This window comes from Myotis daubentonii, chromosome 18, assembly GCF_963259705.1.
Source record: "Myotis daubentonii chromosome 18, mMyoDau2.1, whole genome shotgun sequence".
NCBI lineage: Eukaryota > Metazoa > Chordata > Mammalia > Chiroptera > Vespertilionidae > Myotis > Myotis daubentonii.
Window position 1 is genome coordinate 20,468,349 of NC_081857.1, and position 27,095 is coordinate 20,495,443.

General features: G+C 45.8%; 1 protein-coding gene across 1 annotated transcript in view; it reads right to left on the minus strand.

Annotated features, from left to right (window-relative positions):
- Positions 1-27,095, minus strand: part of CACNA1E (calcium voltage-gated channel subunit alpha1 E) — a 387,287-nt gene that overhangs the window by 74,185 nt on the left and 286,007 nt on the right. The window contains exons 10-12 of the mRNA XM_059673180.1: positions 6,194-6,309; positions 1,521-1,574; positions 882-971 (exon numbers count right to left, since the gene is read on the minus strand). Coding sequence (XP_059529163.1) covers positions 882-971; positions 1,521-1,574; positions 6,194-6,309 — 260 coding nt within the window. The remainder of the gene's footprint in view (positions 1-881; positions 972-1,520; positions 1,575-6,193; positions 6,310-27,095) is intronic.

Below are 27,095 nucleotides of genomic sequence, written 5' to 3' on the forward strand. Positions count from 1 at the left end.
GAGAAGCAGGGAGGGAGAAGGAGGCTGCAAAAACGATCACCCTCTGCGGCGAGGAGGACAGTGTCGGTCCCCCAGCTGGGTGGCCACCATGCTGCGGGCCTGGGGACACCCGTGATAAGGAGTCTCCACAGTAGAGATCCCTGCTTTTCCTCTGGGCACGCTCAGTCCTAGAAAGGATTCCCTGGGTCAGAGGACACAAGGCATATATACCTGGTATCTTAAAGCGAATCAGATCATGTTTATGTTTGGGCTTCTCTCTGGCCTTTCCTTTCCAATATCCTTCGGGGGCTGGAATCATTCTGCTGCCTCTGTGATCTTTCTGCCACGGGCAGCCAAACGCAGTACTGAGCTCTGTACGCCTCTTCTGCTTTTAAGAATGAAGACCCCTCCCTTTTCTTGAGGAAATATCTGCCATCTGCCAGCATTTCTAAGAGAATCTGGGACTGAACACGTCATGCTGTAGGGTTCTCAGTAGGAATTCGTTTAAATATCACATGGACAATGGGGCGGCAGGAGGTGGGTGCTACTGGGGTTAAGGAGGTTCTCAAATGGGGGTTACTAGGAGCAATAGGCCCTCAGCTCCTTTGAACGTATCTGAGTGGGTTTTCATGACCCCGCAGGAGAGACCGGCTGATGGACGCATGGGCACACGTGAAGAATCTGGGCTGGATTTTTCTAAGCCCATGTTTCATGTGAACAGGGTCGCCGCGTCCATTTTTTTCTAAGTCATTGTAGATTGGATTCCCACACCTTCTCTAATTACAACCCTGGGTTCTGGATTCTTTGGGTTCCCTTCCTCCTCGTGGTGCTTCTCAAAAGACAGGCTCTTTGTTTTGATGGGAGGTTTTATTGGGGGGGAAGACCTAACTGGTCCCACTCACCCACGGAGGAGATATCCACACAGTGCTCGTCGCTGGAGTCTCGAGTCATGACCTCCGTGCGGCTGCGTTTGATGGTGGCCCTTCGAAGCACTGCGCCAGGATAGGGGAGGCAGGTGAGGACACGCATAACCGGGTCATTCTGCTCAAAACTGAGGATTGTGGGCCAGCGGCCTCTGGGACCCAGGCGACTGCCCTTAAACAGCTGAGCCAGGGTCACAGAAGTCGCAAACGTCTATAGAGACAAGACTCCCGTGCTCAGAGGCACCTATCTGCGCTGGCTCCTCACCAGCGAGGCACTTCCTGGGAATGAAAGTGGTCCCAAGAGGATCTCCACTGATGTTCAAAGAAGATCCTTTCTATGCCATGGATTGCATGATGGGCTTTTTATTGCACATTATCAATGACACACCCCGGAACCAAAGTAACTCTTGGATTTGGCTTTCATCGCGTTAAAAAGCATTTAAAAATTTGTGACTCCATTCCCTTCCTTTTAAAGCATGAAGGATTTTATGACAGAGAGACTTCGGTTTCAAATCCCAGAGCGCCCTTCTTTTATTTCTCTCTCCTCTTTGGATCAAGAGACCACCATGCAAAAGAGGGGGCCATGCCAGTGGAGTGAGGAGTTGGTTGGAGCCTTACCTTCCAAGGCTGACGTGCCAGCATTTTTATTTTCTTCAGCAAGCATGACTTCCTCTACATGGAAACAAATGGTTCAGTCAATTATCTGTAAATGGCAAATTATCTTGCAAAATGAAATCCCTCAGGGAGGGCTTGGGCTCCAGGGCAACAGAGAACGAACAAAGGGTTCACAGTCCGTCACAGGCACCAGCAAGAGAAAGCCGCCAAGGTCATGGAGAGAGCTCCCCAGACACATCAGAACAGAAGGGCATTCTGGGTGCGCGGGCTCTTGGGAAGATGGTAAAATCCAGCTCTGTGTCTGACACACTCCTTCAGGAGGATGCTCATGAGGGGAGAGCTGACCTTTTTAACTAAAACCCCCTTAAATTGAGAGGAATGAAAACTTCCGTTTCTGGTTTTTCTTCTGCCCAGGTTCTTGTCTTTCCTAACCCCTTAAGCCTTCTCCAGCAACGGGAGCTTCCTCAGTTTCTCTCGTCTGCAACTTCACATCTACCAGCTCGTTCAGGAGGCGAGGCCACGCTTTGGGCGTTGGCCTGTCTACTTCGTGAGGAGCAGCACTCAGGGAGAGGAGCAGGGCTGGAGGGCTGGCTTCCTCCCACCCCACCACCCACCACTCCGTCCTGCCTTCCTTGGGCAGAGCTTGAGCTGACCACGCTTGGGCCCATCATGAACGTGTCCTTGTGATATTGGATTTTGTTCACGATCTATTCCTGACACAGAACTCTTAAAGCCCTTGGAATTTACTGTCTTCCGTACACTAATGAGATGACTCATTGTGGGGGAGGCCTAGTCACCAGAATGGGGGCTGGTAACTAGAAAAACCAACCCCAGGATTAGAGGGTTATAACTTTCAGCCCTATCCCTCTCCCACCTCCTGGGAAGGGAGAGGGGCTAGAACAGGGGTGGGCAAACTTTTTGACTCGAGGGCCACAATGGGTTCTTAAACTGGACTAGGGGGCCGGAACAAAAGCATGGATGGAGTGTTTGTGTGAACTAATATAAATTCAAAGTAAACATCATTACATAAAAGGGTACGGTCTTTTTTTTTTTTTTTTAGTTTTATTCATTTCAAACGGGCCGGATCCGGCCCGCAGGCCGTAGTTTGCCCACGGCTGGGCTAGAGATTACGGATAACAATGGCTGATGAATTAACCAGTCATGCCAATGGGATGGAACCTTTATAAAACCTACACATCAGGGAGCTCCTGGGCTGGTGGTCACGCCAAGATCCTGAGAGGATGCCATGTCTGGAGAGAGGACGGCAGTGCTGTGCACCCCCAACCTCTGCCCCTCACCTTGGTCTGTATGTTTCTTCACTTTGGCTGTTCCTGAGTTGTATTCTTTATAACAAGCTGGTAGTAATTATCATTTTTCCTGAGCTCCAGAAGTTGTTCTAGTGAATTATCAAACCCGGACCCCTCTGAATTTGTCGTCAGTGGGGCAGAAATGCAGGTCATTGGGGGCCTCTGCTTGTGGCTGGTCCCTAACCTGTGGGGTGTGCATGAACTCCAGGCGGTACTCAGTGTCAGAATGGAACTGAATTGTTGAGTATCCGACAGGTGTCGAAGAATGGCAGGACTGACTGGTGTTGGAACAACATATTTGGTTGTTGGTGTTTGGAAAAGCACCACACAGTCCCTTGGCCTCCCCCAGGGCAGCCCTGTACTCCCCATTGGCAAGATCCTATTTTCTATACTTGTTAGAGTAAGCCTCACCAGCATCCCTCCGAACTTGCCAACAAAACAGCCCCTGTCTGGTGGAACTCGGAGTCCCATATTTGGCCCCACCCTCACTTGGCCTATAATAGACCAGTTTGGAGACTTAAGCAACCATTGCCTAGGATTCCGGCTGCTGGGGAAAGCTTGCAGCAGGCCCTATTAAAGGATGGTTTATAATTTAAGCTCCTGTAACAAGTTCAAGGGCAAGCAGAAAAGGGTAAAGTCATTACCACAATTCCACCTGCATAAAAAATTGAGAGCGTATAATGAATGTATTTCCCAGGGAGGGGGCATTTTGAAGCTCAGGGGGATGGCCATTCTACCAGGTCCTAATGTTTAACTTCCTCTTTTGAGAACAGCCTCCGGCGAAATTCTAAGTTAGCATTTTGAGTGTTATTGGTGGAATGCTCCTTGATGCAGACAAAGAGGGTTTTAAAGTCATTGGGCTGTACAGTTTGAGAGCACCCTTTTAAAATAGGTACTTGTTAGCCCTAGCCGGTTTGGCTCAGCGGATAGAGCGTCGGCTTGAGGACTGAAGGGTCTCAGGTTCGATTCCGGTCAAGGGCACATGCCTAGGTTGCCGGCTCGATCCCCACTGGGGGGCATGCAGGAGGTGGCTGATCAATGATTCTCTCTCATCATTGATGTTTCTATCTCTCCCTCTTCCTTCCTCTCTGAAATCAATAAAAATATTAAAAATAAATAAATAAAATAGGTGCTTGTTAAAACACCTCATAGCAACCTGAATGACCCGAGCCAGAAGCTTGGCTGTGTACAGTGCTTGGACCTTGGGGTGGGCAGATCTGAGGACCCCCAAACAGAGGGGGGGGTGTGGAGCCGTGGAGCATCTCTGGGAAGCGCTGGAGGGCTCTGGATGTGCTGAAACCCCCCTCCCCCAATGCCTTTTGCCAAGTTTGCTTTCGAACTTGAGAGTGCCTTTCCAGGGAAATGTAACCCATATGTCTCTGATTCACTGCCGTTCCATGTGCAAAGGGAAGGGCCAGGAAGCACAGGTTGACGTCGCAGTGCGTCTTTTTTCTTAGAAGGAGGAGAGAGCTGGCTGTGCTGTGCCAACTGGAAGAAAGCGCAGCCTTGCGATCCTGCATGGATTTGCAAAGCAGAGCCTCAGAGAGCAGCATCCCGGGCGTGCACCTGACCCTGAGTGCGGCCAGGGCCAGGGCCGGAAGGTCCTTTCCCAGTTCTGCCGCCCACCCACTCGCGAGGGTGGTCTGTCAGATGGCAACTCCGCCCAGGAAGCCAGTGGCAGTGGGGATTCAAGCTGCCTGACTGGCCTGGCAGCAGATTTGCTCAGTAAGGCCGAGTTACCATTCTGGGAAGAGGACAGGGTTATTCATGTTCATGCTCACACAAGGGTCTCCCAGGAGAAAGCAAAAGTGCAGTCCACACGCCTGGCATGGCTCAGCTTGCAGAGGAGGCAAAGGGATGCAGAGAGTCCCAAAGAGGGTGATTGCTATCTGGCTTTGAAGTAGTAGTTTCAGTCACACTCTCTCTCTCACCCCTGATAGATCATCCAACACCGACTCCGGAGCAGAGAGAGAGCTTTGTGTGCTGGTGGCGGAGTGAGTGTCATGGCGTCATTCCAAAGCTCGTCTAGAAGAATAAGGCGCGGGCAACTAAGCAGCAAATCAGATTCCAATTTTTGCCCCGGGAGGCCTCATGGTTGTGCTATGCTTTCTACTGGGAATAGAGAAAAGGTGCTGACTGTCATGTATAATTTTCGATTAAAAAATGTCCTCTTTGCTCAGGAAGAGAATGAAGATAAATAAGACCAATGCAATCCAGCCTGTAAAATAGCAAGGCAAGCACATGCAGCCTTTTTACTGACAGAGACGGGGTGACTGATGTCTCTCCTACGCAGCTGAGCCACAGTCCAACTTGAATCTGGTGGCTCCGTGAGTTAAGGCAACCGTGGTGGGTTTGGGCCTACGCTCAGGGCGGGGCAAGAATCATTCCTGATGCGGAGCCAAGACGGGGGAACTGGTGACAGCTCGGGGAATAGGCAAAACCAGTTCTCACCATCACCTGTCCCCCGGCTGACTGTGATGGCCTCACCATTGGTCCTATTATCTGTTCTCGAACCAGCCACCAAGTGCTCCTTCAACACCTTCAATCAGAGCACGTCCCTCCTCTGTTCAAAACCCTCCAGTGGTTCCTGCCTCACTCGCCCTGACAATGCCGGTCATGCCCGATCGCTGCCCTCTCCCCCTGTGATTGCCCTCATCCTGTCTCCTGAACCCCTCCCCTTGCTCACCCCCCTCCTGGCTGCTCCCACTTTACAGCCGTGACATCAGAATATTCCTCCCTCAGATCGTCCTGTGGCTCGCCCCCTCATCTCCTTCAAATGTCCCCCAAACAGATCTACCCTGACACCTCTATTTAAAGCTGTGACTTCCCCTACGCCCCATGGCCCTACCTGAATTTGTTGTCAGTGGGGCAGACATGCAGGTCATTGGGTCTTATCACCTTCTGACAAGTTACTTATGTATAATTTTGTTCACTGTCGCCTTCTCCGACTAGAGGGTGGTGAGCTCCAGGAGAAGAGAGTGCTGGCTCATTGCTGTACCAGGAGCCTGGAACAGGACCCGGCAGCAAGGAAGCAACACTACCCATCCATGGAATGAATGGGTTATTGCTAGTAGTAGCAGCAGTACAAACGTTACCAGCCCAAACTCAGCTCCAGGATTGGGTTATGTTACCATTTCCTCAGTGCGCCTTGCTACCATGCCCGTCTCATGAAGGTGTTTAATAGAAGAACAGGGACTGTCAGATGCCAGATAAAGGAAAGTGGGACCTGCAGGGAACCTCAAAGCAAATGAGGCATCTAGAGCCTCTCTCTGCTCCGATCCAGGCTGCCCCTGGGCAGGGAGGTACTGGGAGGTCCCCGCTGCCCATGCAGCCCGCCACCGGCCGTCCCGTCCCGCCTGCCAGCCTTACCCGCTTTGTCGATCCAGGCGCGGTACCCGTTCAGCTCCCGCTCGATCTGCTGCTGGCGCCGCAGCTTCATGAAAGCCCTCCGGTTCTCCACTCTCTCTCTCTCTTTGGCAAATTCCCTGTGGACAAGGAGGATGAGATGCACTAAGTTCGGGCAGTGCCATGACTAAGAGAAAGAGTGATGTGAGGAGGAGAGAGAGATTGAGCAGGTGCCTCTGGGCACCCCCTTCCCCCTTCCCTTGGTCCCAGCTGCATCCATGACATCCTTAAAAAGTTGTTCAGAAACTCACCTCATTCAGCCCCATGCAGGAACCTTCCCAGATCCGGTTTATACCCATCAGCACTAACACCCTCTGCTTGCTTGTTCAGAAAGGTGTTTTCTTAGCCACGTGATGAACCAGGCCTCAAAATGCTATACGTGCCGCGTCCCCAACTACAACAGAGGCCCTTAACCCTGCAAGGGGCATGGCTACTCTTTATGCTTTTAACTACAATAATGATTAATGTATATTGACCACTTACTAGGCCAGCCCTGTATGAAACATTTCATACCCATTAACTCCTTCAGTCCTCATAACCGCCCTATGAGATAAACACTATTAAAATTCTTGTCTAACAGAGAAAGAAACAAGGCTTAGAGAAGAAAGTAACTTGCTGGGATCTGAACTCTAACCAGCGTGCTGTGCCTCCTCTGGGGTCCTGTATCCTGAGGCGCTCGATAATGGCTGTCCCTGAAGACCAATGATACCGATGCCCTGAAGGGCTGCCATGCTGTTTGAAGATGGCTGGCAGTGGTAAGTGAGAAAAGGAACATGAGAAGGGCACCTGGACTCTAGGAGGAAGACAGGAGGGAGGTGGGGTGGAGCCTAGGGGAGATGATGGGACAGAGGGAAAGCCAAGGTGAGAAGACACAGCCACTGCCAGGGGCCCACAGCCACTCTGTGGCACAAGACAACGAAGACTAAAGCCCCATGGGCAATGGAGAAAGAAGAGGAATGAGTGCTGCCTGGCAGACAGGGAGATGGTTTAATTCAATGGGAGCAAATAGGGATCAAGAAAAATTCATGAGCTAGTGGGCCCCTCCAGAAACCACCTCCATCACTGTCCTCCACATCACCAAACCCCTTCCAGGCGAGAATGCCCCTTGCTAGAACAGCACCTCCCAGTCACCGCTCCGGCACTCCCCCACTGCCCTGGACGCTGTCAAGGGCTCCCCATCAACAAAGAGGTGCCCCTTGAAGATGGAGAGGTCCAGCACCCATCATGGGTCCTGCCAGCTTCTCCCTCCTGTCCAGGTACTAAAACATGAGCCAGGGGCTGAGGGTCATGCTCCTGGCCCTGTGCAGGGGAGTGGGAGGGGCCTCATCTGGTCCCTCCTATAAAGATAGAGATGGATTCCTTGGCACCAACACCTTATAATGATCACAGTGAGGCTGAGGGCATGGGCATGTGGCACATACCCAGGGGAGGAGATATTCTCCTGGGCTTGGCTGTGGGCCCAGTGGGTTCTACCAAGGGTGTTGTGGGGAACAGGAAGGGAGGGGGTCAAAATGAAGAGTGCAGGGCCAGTGAGTGACAAGGTAACAATTCAGGCCCTGGGGCACCCCCTTTCCCCACCTTCATTCATGGGTTTCAGCATGGGGCTGGTGTCGCCACCAATCAAAGTTCTTACCTTCGGCTCTTTTCCTTCTTTGTATCCCTCCTTCCCAATTAGTGCCGACTTCCAGTTGGTTCTGTCTTCAGAAGGACACCAGATCCACCTCCCTCTTCATCCTCACCGCCTTGGTCCAGGACCCCATCCTCTCCTGCCTGGGCCATTACAGTAGCACCTACCTGGTCTCTCCACCACCTGCCTCTCTCCCCTTCATCTCCTCCATCTCACAGCTATCGGTTATTTTTCTACAACATGATCACTTCCAAACCTAAAACAGTAACTATAGGGAGCAATATGTGTGGAACACTTTCTAATTTTCAAGCACCTCTGTATATCTTCCTCATTGAATCTTCACAACCCATCTGAGAAGAAGGCAGAACATGTATTTTCATCCTCCGGGGAAAAGCTAAACCGCTTGTTCACGTTTAAGCAACAAAGCCAGGACTAGAGCCCAGAGCTGTCTGCTCTATGAGCCGGGGCTCCTCACGCCCCGCCTATCTGCCCGGTGGCGTATCTGTATGTCCCTTCTTTATCTTTCATATGGATGTGTCCTAATTTTTCAGCTATGCTCTGGAGGAATTCGGGGAGGTTTCAAGCAAGACCTTGAAAAGGGGGACTTGAAGCAGGCTGTGACCAGAGGAACACAACAGTCCTTGAGCATCTGGGGTGAGATCACCAACATCTCCATGTTCCAGCTCAGAAACGGTATCCAAGGAGGAGTTAAGCGGCCCTTTGAGGGGGCAAGTGTCCAAGGAACCATGACCCTCAGATCTTCTAAATTCCATCTTCTCTCTGTTCTAATCCCTTCCCCTCCACACCTCTTCCTCCTGCTGCTAAATGAGGTACACACAGCTAACATGGCCTTCAGTCTTTCACAGTCTCATCTGGACCTTTCTTTCCAAGCCTCACCTTCCATCATTCCTCTCTACCCCATGCGCTCCGGCTGTCCCCCTCAGTCATGCTCTCACTGCAGCAACTTCTCTCTGCTCCCGAAAAGGCAGTGCGGGCTTGTAAGGCTTGGTTCCCACTGCTTTTCTGCCTGGAACCCCTTCTTTTCTGCCGGAGTCTGTTAAAATCCTTCCTCAAGGCCAGGCTGACATGTCACCTCTTCTGTTTAGTGTTCTTCTCCCCTAACCTCTCCTTAGTCTTCCGGCCTCCCTTCTACCTTTCTTCTATGTCTTTACAGCCCATCAGACAGCCGGAGCGTTACTGTGCTGGGCTGTGCAGGAGACTCTCTACTTTACTAACACGTGAGCTTTTTGTGAAAACGTTATGTCTTTCTTAACTTTGTGGTGTCCTCTGGACTAGGCTAGACCTGGCACATAGTATATGTTCAATATATATCTATATATATATTTTTAAATTAAAAATATCCAGACAGACTTGGTGAGCATACTGATCACTCTGCCCTGGGTCCCAAAGGCCTAAACCAGCGGTTCTCAACCTGTGGGCCGCGACCCTTTTGGCGGGCGAACGACCCTTTCACAGGGGTCGCCTAAGACCATCCTGCCTATCCGATATTTACATGACGATTCAGAACAGTAGCAACATTACAGTTATGAAGTAGCAACGAAAATAATTTTATGGTTGAGTCACACCATGAGGAACTGTATTTAAAGGGCCAGAAGGTTGAGAACCACCGGCCTAAACGAAGGCACACTCCCTCTCTGCACTGACCCAAAGCGAGCAGGTGAATCTGTGGGAACTCCCGGACACTGCCACTAAAATCTGTTCCCCTTTGGCTCCACGAAAATCTGTGGCATTAGTCCATCAACTACGCGGTGTGTCACCTCTCGCTGGCCCCCGGAGTGGCCCTGCAGCTTGATTTCCGGGGGGTGAGGCCAACAAAACCAGGCTAAGCTCCCCGTGTACTTGGAAGTTTCCTGGCTCCGGGCCTCACCAGCTGGCTTCCCTGCTCTCCTCTGTCATCTTGTCATCGCAGGCCCCCGTTTCCTCCCACCCTCCCACCTGGCATCTTCGCTGGGCTCACAGGCCCGGAGCCCAACAAATCTGGCCGGGGCTTTTTAAGAATCCTCTTGCCTGAAGGAAGGAAACAAAAAATGTGCACCAGTGGGGACAGTCCCTCACAGCTAGTGCACCTCGGTGGAGGAAGGGCCGTGCTGGAGGAAGGGCCGTGCTGGAGGGAGGGGTGTGTGCGCTCTATATTGTTTATGGAGTGGCCCTCTTCCATTTTTCCAATGGGATCCTAGGAGAGAAGTCTGGAACCAGTGTCTTTCATGACATTTCTCCCTCCCTCCCTTGCTGTCATCACTGTTTGTGCCCATGGCTCATCGCCCGACTGGTCTGCGGGCTCCATGAGACCATGCAGAGCCTATATGGCATCACATTGCAACAAAGACCTATGAAGATTAATCCGAGGTCTACTATTATGGCAGACTCCATAGGTTATGGAAATAACATGTTAAGAACCGCTAATATCCATAGGACACATTTGTGAGTTTTTAAATTTATAAATCACTTTCATGTAAATTAGTGCACTTTTATTTACAAAAACCTTGGGAGATTCAAAAGGTTCTTGTCCAAGATCAACCAATTAGCCAGAATTCAATCTAACGTGGAGCAATCCATTTCAGGTTCAGTGCTGTTTTCACAAGGCCTCAGTTGTCTTCTATGCTATCAACCTTTAAAATCCACAAAAGGGATGTAGTTTCAGCCCAAGGTTGTGGAAAATCAGGATATAAAATCTAGAGTGTGTTTTTTTCTAAAAGACTGTCTTTTTAATAGAGAAGCAGTATGAGAATCCATTGCTCTGTGTTGGATTAATAAAGACCTAGTGTAAAAGTCATAGCTTTGGTTTTTGTATCCCTACCACAGTCACCATTTATTTATACACATACTGCATTCTAGGGAGAACAGGGATAAGCAGGATTCAGTGCCATTACCTGCCAAAAATAACTGACCATTCACCCTAAGCGGTTTGGCTCAGTGGCTAGAGCGTCGGCCTGCGGACTGAAGGGTCCCAGGTTTGATTCTGGTCAAGGGCATGTACCTTGGTTGCGGGCACATCCTCAGTAGGGGGTGTGCAGGAGGCAGCTGATCGATGTTTCTCTCTTATCGATGTTTCTAACTCTCTATCTCTCTCCCTTCCTCTCTGTAAAAAAATCAATAAAATGTATTTAAAAAAACACAACTGACCATCCTAACCTAGAGTCAACATACCCACCACTCTCATGAGTAGATACATGGCCTGACCCAAGAAAGGGAAGCATGTTCCCCCCCCCCATTGTTCCCGCCTCTCCCTCTTCCCAGCGGTGCTGAGTACTCTCTCCTCTTCCCAGAGGATCCTGCGGGTTATTCAGATGATAATGGTTTTGCAAAGATAAAGCATATGACCGTTACTGTACTTAGTCATCCAGATGACCACTGCCCAACTTTCTACTGAAATGTACCTTGAAGAGAGGCCCTACACACATCTCAGTTTATCCAGCTCCCTTGGACCTAGCAACAGGAAATTTAATAGGAAACAGTGTGGCTGACAGTAGAAGAGCATTCATGTCCCCTAAGTCCTCTTGGCATTGGCCTATGGCTGAGGGTGAGGGGATGGTAATCTCAGCTCCTTTTCGTTGGCTCCATCCAGTGCTTCCACCCCCATGGATGCGACGGAACGCAAGGTGGGATGCAGCTGGACTCCAGAATTCCAAACAAAGGGAACAGAGATAAGTCCCCATATGCTCAAGCAGAAATACTACCAGATCTGTTCTCAGAACTATGCATCCAGGTGACATTTGCTGTTAGTAACCTGGACAGTAATCTCAGGCTCTGTTTCCTCATCAGTCACTGTTGATGTTAGAAGGATGCAATAACCCCCTGCTCATAACCAGGGGCAGGAATAAATCTGATTTATTCTGGGAGTCCTGACTGCATGTTTGTAAGACATTGTATAATGAAAAGGCAATGGAAGAAAATATTCATAAATCGTATGTCTAAAGAAGGGGTTGATATCCAAAATGTATAAAGAACTCATACAACTCAACAGAAAAAAATAAAATCTATTCAAAAATGGGCAGAGGAACTGAATAGACGTTTTTCCAAAGAAGAATATAGTTGGTACATGAAAAATGCTACACATCACTAATTATGAGGGAAATGCAAATCAAAACCACAATGAGATATCACTTCACACCTGTTAGAATGGCTACTATCAAAAAGACGAGAGATAACAAGTACTGGTGAAGATGTGGAGAAAGGAAACCCTTGGTAGGGGTATAAATTGGTCTAGTCACCCATAGAAAATAGAATGGAGCTCCTCAAAAAATTAAAACAGAACTTCCATATGATCCAGCAATCCCACTTCTGGGTATATATCTGAAGAAAACAAAGACACCAATTCAAAAAGAGATCTGCATCCCTATGTTCATTGCACCATTATTTAAATAGCCAAGACAGAGAAACAACCTAAATGTCCATTGATGGGTAAACAGGTTAAGATGATACTATTCAGCCATAAAAAAAAGGAAATCCTGCTATTTGCGACAAGGATGGACCTTGAAGCCATTATGAAATAAGTCGAATAGATAAAGACAAGTACTGTATGCTCTTATTTATATATGGGATCTTAAAAACCAACAACGCACTGAACTCATTGAAACAGAGAACAGACTGGTGGCTGCCAGAGGTGATGGTGGGAAATGGGTAAAGATGGTCAAAAGGAACAAATTTCCAGGTATAAGATGAATAAGTTCTGTGAATGTAATGTGGAACATGGTAACTATAGTTGATAGCACCGTTAAATAGTATACATATATCAAATCATCATGCTGTATACCTTAAATTAACACAAGCTATATGCTGATTATAAATCAATAAAACTGTGTGTGTGTGGGGGGGGGGATACAAATTGTGTTGCATTTTAGATACTTTCTACCCAATCTGTTACCCTATTTTTGGCTGCTTCTTCCTGCCCGGGAAGATAGCCTGCAGTTCCCCTCATGACACTGCTCTCATACAGAGAAAAGGAAGAGGAGTTGGAGTTGAGATAGAGGAGCCTCTATTCTGGTTGTCACATACGTATGCAAGGTTTGGGTTGTTAAATTTTAAATTCCAATTATGGGAACTTAGGACATGACTGATCTCCGTGTATTGCACAGTTAAGTTCAATTTTCTTCTATCATCCTAGTTAGTGAATTTACATTTGTGACCACTTTGGTTTTCCAGCAGTTTACATGAGAGGCATAACTGGAAAAAAATCAACCATTGATACATAACCCATTCCGTATTTTCCATAATTAGATGAAGTGTTAAAATTATATAGATACTCACAGACAAGGTATAACACCATGAGTGACTGTGGGTGCGTTTGCTGGGAGGTTGGGGAGGTGGAGTTGTTTTTTTAAGTCATATTTACTTTAAGATTAAAGTTCATTGGTATTTACAAAACTAAAGGACCTATAATAGAGCCACTGCCACAACTGCATGCTGAGAAATGAACGTGACTGGTTTTAGTCCACAGAGTGATGGGAGGATTTTGGTCATTCACATATTTAGAAGGTATCATGAGGTGACTAAATTTTGGGGGTTAGAAGTGAGGTCTGAAATTCCCGCCTTTGTTATGTCTCTGCAGTCACACCTGCTGCCCCCTCCGGGGGGGGGGGGCGGGGGGGAGGAGCTACCTCCTACAATGATGTAGTGAGGAAGGTGTACTGGTAGGTCTGCTTTGACAAGAGATGCTCTGTGGTAGGGCTATTTGGCTCCCTTTGGCCTCTAGCTCCAGACCCCTCCTCCTGATTCAATGCACAGGGGGGAGCTCTGTTTACTGATGCGGAGGCCTTGCTGCTGTCATGGCAACCAAAAGGAAGACAAAGCCTGCCAGGATGGGTTGCCTGTGTGACTCAAAGATCTGTTTACTCACACTCCTGTACACACTTGTATGCTTCATCACACACACATTGGCGTGAATACACACATGCTTACACTGGCACCGGAGGCATATGTAGACAGACTCTGCCAGGCATACAAATGGCCACACTGTCACTTCCCTCCCTATTAATCTTCAGAGCCCGTATTTCCAAAGTGCTTCACTGCCCCCAGGGAGCCTTGCCGCCAGTCTTCCTGTAAGATGCCTGCTTCAGGAAGGGGGAATTTGGGTTAGACATCAAGAAAAACCTCGCCAACCCTATAGGCTCTAAAACAGGGAGACTGGGGGAAGTCACGAGATGGTTGTGGGCTGCCGGTAGTTTAATTTCAGTCTCACTGGGAATCGGGCTGGAGGGTGGGGGGCGGGTAAAAGAGCTTTCAGAGTTCGTATGAACCTGGGAAACATTTTCTCCCACTTTTTTCAGAGGAGCAAACACAGCTCAGAGCAGGCAAACACCTTCCTGAAGGTCACACACTTCGGCTGTGTTACACTTATTTACCCCTCATCCCTTGACTTGTTCCAGAAAGGGTTTAAGGAGACTTAGGCTGTCAATAAAGCACCCAGTCCTCTAAAGGCCACCCAGTATTGACTCTCTCAAGCAGGATATCAGGGCATCCAGGACGCGAGAGCATGAACTCAGGCACTGCATTCAACAGTCACTCTTCCCTAGAGGGCAGGGGCGTGAGAGGGCTCCTCCGATGAGCAGAAATCCCTCCCCTGAGGCAGTGAAGGCCAGTGACTGCCCTTCCACAGGGTGCTGTCTCCCATCCCACTCCCCCACCCTATACCCAGAGCAACGGAAGAGAGGCTATGGGTTCTCAGACCAGAATGTCAGGGGAGGAGGGCCTGGAAAATCACCTCTCCCAGCCTCGCCTTTTAGAGGCACGGAAACCACGGCACAGAGAGGGCGTGTGGGCCCGAGGCCTAGGGCGTGGTGGCTGACCTGGAGCAGCACTTCATCTCGGGGTTCCAAAGCCAGTGCCATTGCCCATCCTCATGACATTTCAGTCAGGAGAACTCAGAGGCAGATTCTTTTAGGATCAGGGGTGGGGGGGGGGGGCGGAGAAGGGGGGGAAATGCATGGTCTTTTTCTCCTTCTCCCTCTTCTTGACACCGAGGTCTCATTTATTTATTTGAGTGGGTGCAGGGGAAGCCCTGGCAAGTACCATAAAGGGGATAATGAAGGAGCTGGACTACGTTTCCAGTTTTGCTTTTTAACCTTGGAGTTGGTGTAATCCAGACTGTTAGAGCACATGACTAAAAGCTCTGAAACGGGACTGAACTGGGTTCGAATCCTGGCTCCGTTAGGGTGGGATCTGGGGCAAGTTCTTAACCTCCCTGAGTGTCAGTTTCCTCATTTGTAAAGCAGGCAGGGACACCAGACAGTCTCAGTGTTGTGAGGCCTGAATCAAAGAATAGATAACAAGTGCAAAGTGTAGTCTTGAGCACAGAGTAGGTGTTCCAAGTGCCTATTTGAAATATCACTGACACGCCTGAGAATGTATAATAATACACACAACCTATGATCAAGGCCTTCATATATACATATATGTTTATTCTGCCTCCAAAATACAACTTATTGAGTGCCTACTAGTACTATGTGGTTGGCATTGTTTGAGAACATGAGATGACAGTAGCAAACAGAGTCATCCTAGACTCTCTCCAGCACCCACTCTTCCTTCTTCTCCCCTGCTGGCTGTGCTAGAAAGGTGTTAACAGATTTTCAGCAAAATGTAATGATGAAATTGTTGCAAATAAAATTCAAAACAAAAAGAGTCCTCATGTCATCTTAAACGCTGCCCTATTTCATTCCAACTACTCTACCTTTCCTTCCATTAGCGGGGACGGGCAAGGAAGAGCCTGTACTAGGAACACGAAGGGATCTGGGCTCAGCCGGTGTGGCTCAGTGGTTGAGCATCAACCCATGCACCAGGAGGTCATGGTTCAATTCCTGGTCAGAACACATGCCCCGACTGCCGGCTTGATCCCCAGTAGGGGGCATGCAGGAGACAGCCCTCTCTCTCTCCTTCTCCCCCCACCTCTCTGAAATCAATATTTTTAAAAAGATTAAAGAAAGAAGGGAACCAGGACTGTCCTTTTATCTCCATTTGGCAGATTGGAAAAAAAAAAAAAAGCTGAAAGAATCCATGTGACTATTGAAAGACACAGAGTTATAAAATGGAATTCAGACCGACCTACCGTTTAATGACCCCCCACTCTGTGCCACCTCGCGTTAGCGCACAGACACCATCAAGGCCCAACTTCCTGTGCACGAGTCTCTCTCTCGCTCTTTATGTGTATAATAGTGTACGTTTCAGTCACAATATTTCAGTGGGTTCAAAGCCTTGTGGTGCAGGAAGAATGAGCCATGGGGAGTAAGAGCATTTGGTATTCTTCCTTCTCCCCCAGCGCCGCCCCCCACAGCACTCTAATTACAGCATGGAAGAGGCATCTTGACAGAGAACAAATGGCTGAGTTCTTTTAGGAGACACTTTCTGCGCTCCTCGGAGAAGCTGCTGCAAACGGTGCCCCCCCCCAAAAAAAAATTTGGAGGCGCCTGAGAAGTGGGTGCGGCTGTGTTCAAGGGAATGACTGAGAGTTTATTATCCGCTTCCTACCATGTAGGCACTTTTCTTTTGTATAAAGCTTTGAATTTCCCAGAAGCCTTTGTTCGACATCCCCAGATAATTTAAAGATTCCTCTCAGGAAGGTACTAGTAAAATCTTCCTGGTTGGGTATCAAAAAGATTCTCCTTAGTTAAAACAAGCCTCTTTTTCTCCTTAGGGACGGACAAGTAGAACCAAAGACCCAAAGCTGACCGATGGGAATGGTGGATAGTGAGGAGAGGAGCTGAGAGCCGAAGGGAACATGGGCAGAGAGAAGCTGATGAGGAGTCCGGAGGGAAGGAAGTGCGGAGACCTGGTGTGAGTTAAGGCACCGTGTGTGAGCTCACCACACAGTAGGGCTAGCTGGGCCTTTCCACTCGGGACCCTTTGAAATGTCTCCTAGTGGGTCACACAGGGGTTTTCATTCACACGCCCATTCATTCACATCTTCGGGGCAGAGCAGAAAGCCGTCAAACTTAGTTCCATTTCTCAGATGGACAATCAAGGCTTAGCACAGCAACTCTGCTTGTCCCAAATGACTCAGGCCCCTACAAGCAGCAGCTGTACCTCCGCTACTCACGCTCCCTGTAACGGGCCACGTGTCAGTCACCCTGTTATGCTGGAAAGTCTGCGAGGGCAGGGACTGTGTTGAATTGTCCTTGTTCAGTGCTGCACCCATAGTCCCAGCAGAGACTGCCCACTCAACAAGCGTTTAAGCTGCAGCCCACGGGACAGAGAGCAGTTTCGGGTTTGGGAACGAGAGAGTACAGGCCCAGTGGGTGAGTGTGACTGCCGTCGGCCCTGGGTCTCAGTCCTGAAGGCGTGTGGATCCGGCTTGTACAGACTCAACGGAGGATGGGAGGTAGTGGATCTTTCGATTCTAGCTTATTCTTCCGGGGAGGCTTCTCCTGTTAGGATTCCCCAGTTTGCTTCTTCTCAATCTCCTTTGCTTCTCTAAACATCGGCTTTCCCAGAGCCCAGGTCTAGGGTCTCCCCTCTAGCCATTCTCCCTACAGGTAATCTACACAGGCCCGTGGACTCAAACTCACCTCTCTGCGAAAGGCCACCAAATTTACATCTTCAGCCCCAACTCATCAATTAGCTCCAAACCCATTTACTGTAACTGTCTACCTGATGTCAGCTACTTGGACGCCAAACAGGTATCTCAAATGTAACATGGCTGAAACAGAATTTCTCCCCCACGCTGCTCTTCCTCTTGTCTCTCTCACCTCAGTCAATAATACCACCCACGCTTGGAGTCCGTGTCAAGTCTTTTTTTTCCTCACTGCAACTCCAATCCAACCCATAAGCAATTCATAGCAATCTTTGCTCCAACTCCACTGCTATCACCTGAGTCTCTTGCCTGGATGCTTCCTACCTTCATGAGTCCCTATAACCTTCTTAACTCACTTTTTATTTTCACATTTGTCCCAATCTCCCTATTCCCCTCACAGAAGGAAAACAAGGGGTGACTTTTAAAATATAAAATGAATTATATTATCCACCCCCTCTCTGCTTAAGACACTCCCCTGGCATCCCAAAGTTAAAATCCAAGCTCTTTATGGGAGGCTACAAGACCCTAGGTGGGTCTGGCCATGTTCTATCTTTCTGACTTCAGGGTGGTGGTGGTAGTGGTGGGGTTCTTGATCCCAGAATCAAATCTAAGAATTCCCACTGCCTGTCACACTCTATACTATAACCTGTTCTATTTTACTAATAACTAGAGGCCTGATGCACGAAATTCGTACAAGAGTAGGCCTTCCTTTCCCTGGCTGCCGGCACCGGCTTCCCTCTGGCACTCAGGACCCGGGCTTCCCTCGCAGCCCCGGCTGTGTCTGGAAGGACATCCAGTCTAATTAGCACATTATGCTTTTATTATTATAGATGTTTGTTGCTAAAAGATTATCTTATTCAACTACTTGGTTTTTTGACTTTTCACCATTACATCTTTGGTGCTCAGAATAGTGCCTGGTGCTTAAGAGGAACTTAACAAATATGTGTTGGATGAATGACAAAAGGTAACAGAATGCTCAGAACATGTATTCTTTTCTCTGGAGGTTACCTTGAGTCATGAGCACCGTAGACCCCGTCTACTGGTAGTGTGGTCAATCTCTCTGCTGCCAAGAATTAATTCTCAACCAAGTCAACCTAAGCACGAGCTCAGCATCTTTTTCTGGACACGTGATATGAGCTTTCAAAACCACACCATGGCTGCAAAGCACCATCACAGCAGGGACTGCTTCAGGACAGTCAGCTTGACTATTTCCTGCTGCATTTGAGACCTTCTCCTGTTGGCTCCCTTCAGTTGATGGTTACCATCTTCTATCCAGAAGTCTTTCTTAAATGGAGGCTATTTAATAAATCACCAACTTGTTTACTCATTAACATGCAATTATTCCCTCATTGAAAATGTCAATGTCTATTAGAGACAAATACTATGAAAGCGGGTGATGTACAAGCAAAGATACCTTCCTGCAAGGCCGGCAGGCGGTGGCCAGGAGTGCGCAGGACTCCTGTAGGCCACACACTTCCCAATGAGGACTCAGTAACAAATACACAGCCGGAGTAACAGAATGTCAGGAAAGGTAACTACCCATGTGATATAGCAAAAAAAGAATGGTATTTGGACTCGATACACTCAACATTGCATCACAGACCACAGGCAAGTCATTTAACCTCTCTGCGACTTGATTTCCTAATAAGTGACCTTGATTAAAACACCAACCTCAATGAGCTGTTGTGCCAATGGGCTCAGAAGGGCAAAGGCATGGATTGCAGGACCTTGCATGCTAAATCTTAAACAGGTACGTGTTAATTCTGAACCTGAAGCCCCCAAGTGGCTGGTTCTCTTGAACTCCAAAGCACTGTGAGTGAATGCCTCTCCCTATTTTACACCTTTGGGATATTAACTCAAAACAGCTATTTGGTTCAAAGATCATATAAATCAACAGCAGAAAGGGACGAATACCGGTGACATTTAGAGAGGAGGAAAGTACATCTTTTGACAAAGTCTATGTTACCAAACATTGGAAGACTATGGGACTACTTCTCCATTCTGACTGCTCACCTCATGGATTTCTGAGTAACTCTGCCACCTACAGAAGAAACCATTTTTCCGCAGGGCTTTCTGGTGAGGATTTACTTCAGAGAAGACTTTCTAGAGTTTGGAACGTTCTGGGACGTGTGCCAATGAATGCATGAGGGAGGGGCCCGCCAGCTTGAACCATAACCCCCACTGCAACATAACGAAGACCTTCCCTCCCCAAGTCCACCCTTGTGAATTTATGGCCATTGGTAGATACGTTCCTCACAGAGCAGTGGTAGTCAAAGCGTGGTCCACGGGCTGATGCCCATCTGCGTTGTTACTAGTTCATAAGATAAATTCAGGAATTGAAAGTGCATAGTAACTTTTATAGCAATTTAATAGATGTTTTATATCTATGGAATATAGGAATAAAAATTGGGGCTTAGATTTTACATCTCTTTGTATTTATTTCATTTTTATGTTAACTCATATTTCTTACGAGTGCATTTCATAAATGTTTCACTCTAGACACAGATAGTTCAAGGCGCAGTGTCTGAACAAAACCATTTCTTCGTGGCTAGATGTGGGACTGAGATCATCATACTAATTACCATTATTTCGTGTTTATGAAATGTCCCAGCAACTCTGCTAAATGTTTTATAAGCACTACCTTATTTAACTTCCATAAAAATACATAATGTCATTCTCATTTTTAAAATGAGGCCCAAGGATGCTAACCCGCCTGTCCAAGGTCATAAAATGAAGCAGTGACAGAACCAATATTCTTCTGACCACAAATTGGTCTAGAGAAGCAAATTAGAAGCCAGGAGACCTGAGCTAGTTTATTATATTGGTAGAACTTGGCCTCATCTTCTCCATGTAATTTTCCCTTCTCAGTTGCTGTGTCCTCCTGCTCTATCTTCGGCTTTCCTTCTTTTTCATCCTTTCCTTTTCCGTCTCCCTTTCTGTCTCTCATCCCTGAAGATGGATACAACCTAAAGAACAGGACCTGAGCCCTGGTCCATGATGCTCAGTGGTTAGAGTGTCAGCCCATGTACTGGGTCTCAGGTTTGATTCCGGTCAAGGGCACATACCAGGGTTGCAGGTTTGATCCCCGGGGAGCATTTGGGAGACAACCAATAGATGTGTCTCTCTTACATTGATGTTTTTTTCTCTCTCCTTCCCCCCTCCACCTTGCACCCTTCTACTTTCTCTAAAAGTCAATGGAATAAATATGCTCGGGCGAGATTAACGGGTGGGGGCGGTGGGGGCGGGGGGAGAGAGAGAGAGAGAATAAATGAATTGGAGAATAGGCCCTGAGGTCACAAAAGCCCCTGAACTCTGTGACAGGAGGTCCCTGCCCTGCCCTGCTCTGGGCAGTGGAGGAAAGGAAGTCATAGGAGGCATTAAATTCATATTATCATCGTGTGCCGAGAGTCGGAAATTTACATTGTCCTTTTATTAAGAGAAATGGATTCTCTTTAAAAGCATCAATTTTCAATAGCAGAAATAATAGCCATATCCTTTTGCAAGTCAACATGTTCTGCTAATAAACACTGATCATTTTGTATAGCCCTTGTGCAGCCCAATATTCAATGAATTCTAAGTTTAAGTTAAAATATTATTCCTTCCTAAATTTTCACTCTTACCTGAAAATACTTTTTATCTGAAAACATTATTTGTACATACACGTGGCTACATCCACAGAGACCTGAAAAGGTGCACGCACACATCTGAGTATACACATATGTACATGTAGAGCCAGAGCCCACTTACACTAGTAGGAAGGCTGACGCCTAAAGACATAAGCCATGCCCACATCCCCCCCACCCCCCACCCCCCCCCGCCAAGTGTGAACTACTCCTGTGAGTGACTCTCACTATTTTATCCCCTTGGGATACTAACTCAAAACAGATATTTGGTTCCAAGACAATATAAATCAACAGCAGAAAGGAAGGAATATTGGTGACATTAAGAGAGGAGGAAAGTACATCTTTTGAAAAAGTCTATGTTACCAAACTATTTGTAGTAATAATGCTTCCTACCTGGACAACTAGTAAATACAGGCTTTATTTCTGAACGGGTAACTAGACAGGACTTGGCTAAATAATTCTACTAAAGTATAAAATGAGGTAGTCACTACAGTGCTATAACTGAATTTCCAGCAAATGCTGCTCAGAAAACTGAGAAGTTAAAGAACTGACTTCTACTCCTGGAAGAATGATGCACTAGTGTTCTGAAATCCTTTTTACAGAAAACTCCCAGATGCCTGATAAACCCAACAAGCTCCAGCTACCAGGAAGGCAACAAATCTCCACAGTTAACAAAACCACGAACACAGATATGTTTTATATAAACACCTTCTCCCAGTCTGTGGCTTATCTACATTTTATTAATGCTGTCTTCTGATGAACAGAATATTTTAAATTTTGACAAAGGGCAACTTATCAATTGTTTTGTTTCATTGTTGGTGCCCTTTTGTATCTTTCTAAGACATGTTTGACTACCCCAAATCCTCAGAGATTTGCAAATTAATATTTATCTATAGAGAGACAGAAGTCTGGATTCACTTTTCCCCTATAACAATATCCAGTTGATTAGTATGATTAAAAAAGCACTCCTTTCTCCTTTGAACCAACTTTGTACCTTTGTCAAAATCAACCAACTGTCTTTCTGAGGGGCTAATTATTCTGTTCTACTCCCCTATTGTCCATCCTTACACCAATACCATATCATCTTAATTACAGTAGCTTTACAGTAACTCTTAAAATCAAGTAGTGAAAGTCCTATACCTTTTTTCTCCTTTTCTAGATTTGTTCTGGCTTCTTTAAAATGTTTGCATTTCTGTATCAATTTTTGAATCACCTTGCCTATTTCTTCAAATTAGTCTACTGGAATTTTTAAAGAGATTATATTGCACCTATATTTTGAGTTAGGAATAATAGATACATATTTTGTAAGTATATTTTTTATTGATTTCAGAGAGGAAGGGAAAGGGATGAGATAGAAACATCAATGATGAGAGAGAATCATTGGTCAGCTGCCTCCTGCATGTCTCCTACTGGGGATTGAGCCCACTACCTGGGCATGTGTCCTGACCAGAATTGAACTGTGACCTCCTGGTTCATGGGTCAATGCTTAGCCACTAAGCCGTACCAGCTGGGTTGGAAAATGGATATCTTAATGATTGTAAGTCTTTCAATCCATAAAGATGGTATGTCTCTCCATTTTTTAAAGCACTTCTTTATTTCAGCAATATTCTGTAGTTTTTGGCATAGAGGTCTTATAGACCTTTTGTCAGATTTATTCCTAGACATTTGATTTTTTGTTACTTTTTATAATTTTAAAATTCATTTAACTTGAAACTGATCATTGCAAGTATATGTGACCCAATTAACTTTTTGCATATTAACCAGATAGCCTGCGACCTTGCTAACTGGCTTATTAGTGCTAGTAGTTTATAGATTCTATTGTTAGAGTTTCAAAATATATGATCATATGATCTGTGTGAAAAAATACAGTTTTACTTCTTCCTTTCCAATCTCTGTGCCTTTTATTTCTTTTTCTTGACTATTAAAATGGCTCAATATACAGAACGATGTTAAATAAAAATAAGAATGGTAAAAGTAAAGGTTCTTTCCCATTTCCAGATCATAGGAGAACAGGGATATTTCACCATTAAGTATTATGCAAGCTTAGGTTTTTTTTAGATGCCCTTTTATCATACTGAGAACGTTCCCTCTATCATTAGTTCACTATTTTTATTAAAGGGAGTTTGGGATTATGTGAAATTCATTTTGTACATCTATGAAGCTGTCATATGCTTTTTCCCTTTTATATTCTTAACGTGACATATTTCATTGATTGATTTTTCAAATGCTAAACCAACCTTGCATTCATGAATTAAACATCACTTGGTTGTGATGTATTATCCTTTATATTCTGCCAGATTTGATTGATATTTTGTTAAGGAATTTTGCATCTGTGTTCATGATGGATATTGTTCTATAAATTTCCTTTCCTATGACATATTTGTCAGGATTAAGTATTGGGGTTATGCTTGTCACATCAAATGAGTTGGGAAGTGTTCTATCTGCCTCTATCGTCTAAAGGAGCTCATGAAGGATTGATATTAGGTGTGGTAGAGTTGACTGGTGAAATCATGTAGCCTGGAGTTTTTTGTTTGTTGGTGGGAAGTTTTTAAATTTCTTTAGTAGATATAAGCTTTATTTAGATTTTCCATTTCTTGTATAAGTTTTGGCAATTCATGTTCTCAAGAAACTGGCCATTTATCTAACTTGAATTTATAGGCATAAAATTATTCATACTATACCCTTATTATCTAATTTCTGTAGGACCTGTAGTGATAATGCCCTTTTCATTCCTAATTTTGATAATTTGTGTTTTCTCTCTTCCTTTGAAATTTAAATTTCAAAGGTAAATTACACAGCAGAGCAGATAGCATTGATGAAAATGTCAGTGAACTATGAAGTTTTCTGTGTTTTTTTAATGCAGCACAATGAGGTAAAAAGATGGAAAAAATGAAAGCGAGGTTAGTAGAAATGTTGGATAGGATGAAGGACTTAAATAAGTCAAGACATAGTTCCATAAAAGGAGAGGCAATTGAATGAGGAGAGGAAATATTTGAAAGATAATACCTAAATTTCCCAGAACTAAGGAAATATCTATATTTCCTTAGTTCCTTAACATGAAATATGTCATGTTAAGAATATAAAAGGGAAAAAGCGTATGACAGCTTCATAGATGTACAAAATGAATTTCACATAATCCCAAACTCCCTTTAATAAAAATAGTAAACTAATGATAGAGGGAACTTTCTCAGTATGATAAAAGGGCATCTAATATATATATATATATTTATATATTAGAAGCCTGGTGCACAAATTTGTGCATGGTGGGGTCCCTCGGCCTGGCTGCCAATTGGCGCTCACCAGCCAGGGGGAGGAACTGCAGGAGGTTGGCCAGCTGTGGGAGGTTGGCTGTGGGAGTGCACTGACCACCAGGGGGCAGCTCCTGCATTGAGTGTCTGCCCCCTGGTGGTCAGTGCGCATCACAGCAACCGGTCGTTCGGTTGACCTGTTGTAATGGTTGCTTAGGCTTTTATATATATAGATATATATATTAAGCATGGTACATCTAAAAACAGGATACAGGAAAAGAAATCCATAACTAGAACCATTAGAGTAAAACTATATGACACCAAAGATAAAAGTCTTTAAAAGAGCTTAAGAAATGAAAAATTGATTACTTCTGAAGGAATGACAATTAGATCTCATCAGCAACGACAAAAGCCAGGATATAGGAATTATATCTATAGAATGATGAAACAAAATAATTGCCACTTTGAATATATACCCTGACAAACTAACTTTTAAGAATGTGGTCAAAATAAAGTTACTTTCAGATAAATAAAAATTGAAGGCATTTACATTGCCAAAGAAACCTCCGGAGAACGTACTTTAGAAGGAAAGAAAACAATCTAAAAAGACAAGTCTAAGATGTAAGAAAGAATGGTAAAGAAAATGTGGTAGACATATGAGTACATCTAATAAAATATATTTGTTTAAAATACTAAAGATTATGTATCCATTACAGGGTTCAAAATATAAATTAGAACTACAAAACAGGGTAGTATAAATTATATTTTATATTTCATGGTAGATGTATTATGTCTGTAAATTTCATTAATTTTAAAAATGTCTGGAAAAAAATTAAGAGAGAAAAATAGAATGCTAACTTCAAATGTGACAGTGGGCGTAAGTAGAATAAGTGAAAAAAAAACACAACGAATAAAAAGCCATGATTCTCACCCCAGCTAGTTTGGCTCAGTGGATAGTGTGTCGGCCTGCGGACCGAAGGGTCCCAGGTTTGATTCCAGTCAAGGGCACACACCTCAGTTGTAGGCTCCTCCCTAGCCCGGGCCCTGGTCAGTGTGAGTGCAGGAGGCAACCAATCAATGTATTTTTCTCACATCAATGTTTCTCTCTGTCTTTCCCTCTCTCTCCCACTCTCTCTAAAAAATCAATGGAAAAATATCCTTGAGTGAGGAGGAAAAAAAAGCCATGATTCTCTGATGATAAGACTGTCTCTGTGTTAAAAGCCCCAAAGAATCTACATATAATTTAATATAATTATCAGAGTATAATATCAATGAATAAAAACACCGATATACAGAAATCATTAGAAACTAGATACCAGAACAATTAACAGTAACAATAAAATAATAAATTATAATAAACATCATGAGGTCCCCAGAAATAAGTCTAACAAAAGGTGTGCAAGGCCTTTCTGGAATTACGAAATTATCCTGAAAGATATTAAAGAAGGTGCAAATACATTAGGACATCCAGATGTTCATGGCTGGACTTCATATTGTAAATGTCAGCTCTCCCAAAATTGTGCTAACAGAATACAAAGCATTCAATACAGATCTCAAGAGAAGTTGTTTTGAAACCTGATAAGGATGTTATACTTCCCACTCCACTCCATGATTTACTGTGTAGGGACACTTATACAGGTAGTAAAACTGATGAAAAGCAAAGCATTACCCTTGAGGGGCAGGGGTGACACGGTTGAGAAATGCCCACTGGGCTTCACGGCTCCTATGGGGCTTCACTGAGGGGCCCCAGAGACTCTTTTGATGTATGTGTGCACCACATACACCGTATATAAAATTAGAAATATTTTCTTTGGTACAAAGAAAATATTTCAGACACAAGGGTTTTTGTAAATCAATGAACCATAAGTCATGAAAAGACACTACTTCCTTGTTATGAGGGAGTCTGGGTACCTTGAATATTAAGGAAAAACAGGATTGGACTGGAGGGAGAAGAGCTGTCTGGTCCCCACTCTGACCTGTCCTAGCCACGGGATTCGGGGAAGTCGCCGATCAGCCTTGGTTTCCTACTTTACAAAACAGGGACGATAATTTCTCTAGAACTTACGTTGGGGACACAAGAATAAAACCTATACAAAGGTGTTCTGGCAACGACACTAAGCCAGAGTACTATCAGAAATGACTATAGAGATCCTAAACACACAAACAGGAGGTAATTTTCTTCCAGTCCAAGAGACTCAGCTGCTTTCTTTACAGTTGCCCCAACACCCCTTCTTTCAAAAATGTCTAAGAGCAGCCAGAAACCACCTTAATGTTCTCCCCTAGCAAGCGCAGGAAGAACCTCGGGGGGCTCAGACCCGCTGCCTTGGGTGCACATAACCACTTTCCCTATGGGCCAAGCTCCAGGCTGAGGAGTGGGCTTGGGGAGCCGGCGGAACACGGTGAGGACCCCCAGCCATTTACCTGTAAGTAACACCCCTGACCTCCAGAGCATAAGGAAGCACAGATTCCAGAGCTCATGTAAGGAACCTGAAAGGGCAGGACGGAACAGAGGGGAATTCCAGTAGAGGATGGTGAGGTTGGCGGGAAATGCCATCTGTCCTTTCCCCTGTCTTGAGCCTGGTGCCCCATTATCTCCAGGGTCCCAGCGCCCATCTCACTACTGGGGGTTCGATGGTGCACTTGTCCCTTCACTGGGAGGTCTTCCATGCCCCACCAGCCATCTCTCTTGAAATCTGTGAATTGAGAGGAGCTACTGAACCTCCCTCTCTGTCTTTGTTCCCCATCACATTCCTCTTGCCACCGAGACAACGAAAGACACACCTACAGCACCAGCAGGCATAGCAATAAGAATTAGCACAAGTCACCCGGGATCCCCACCTCCCTT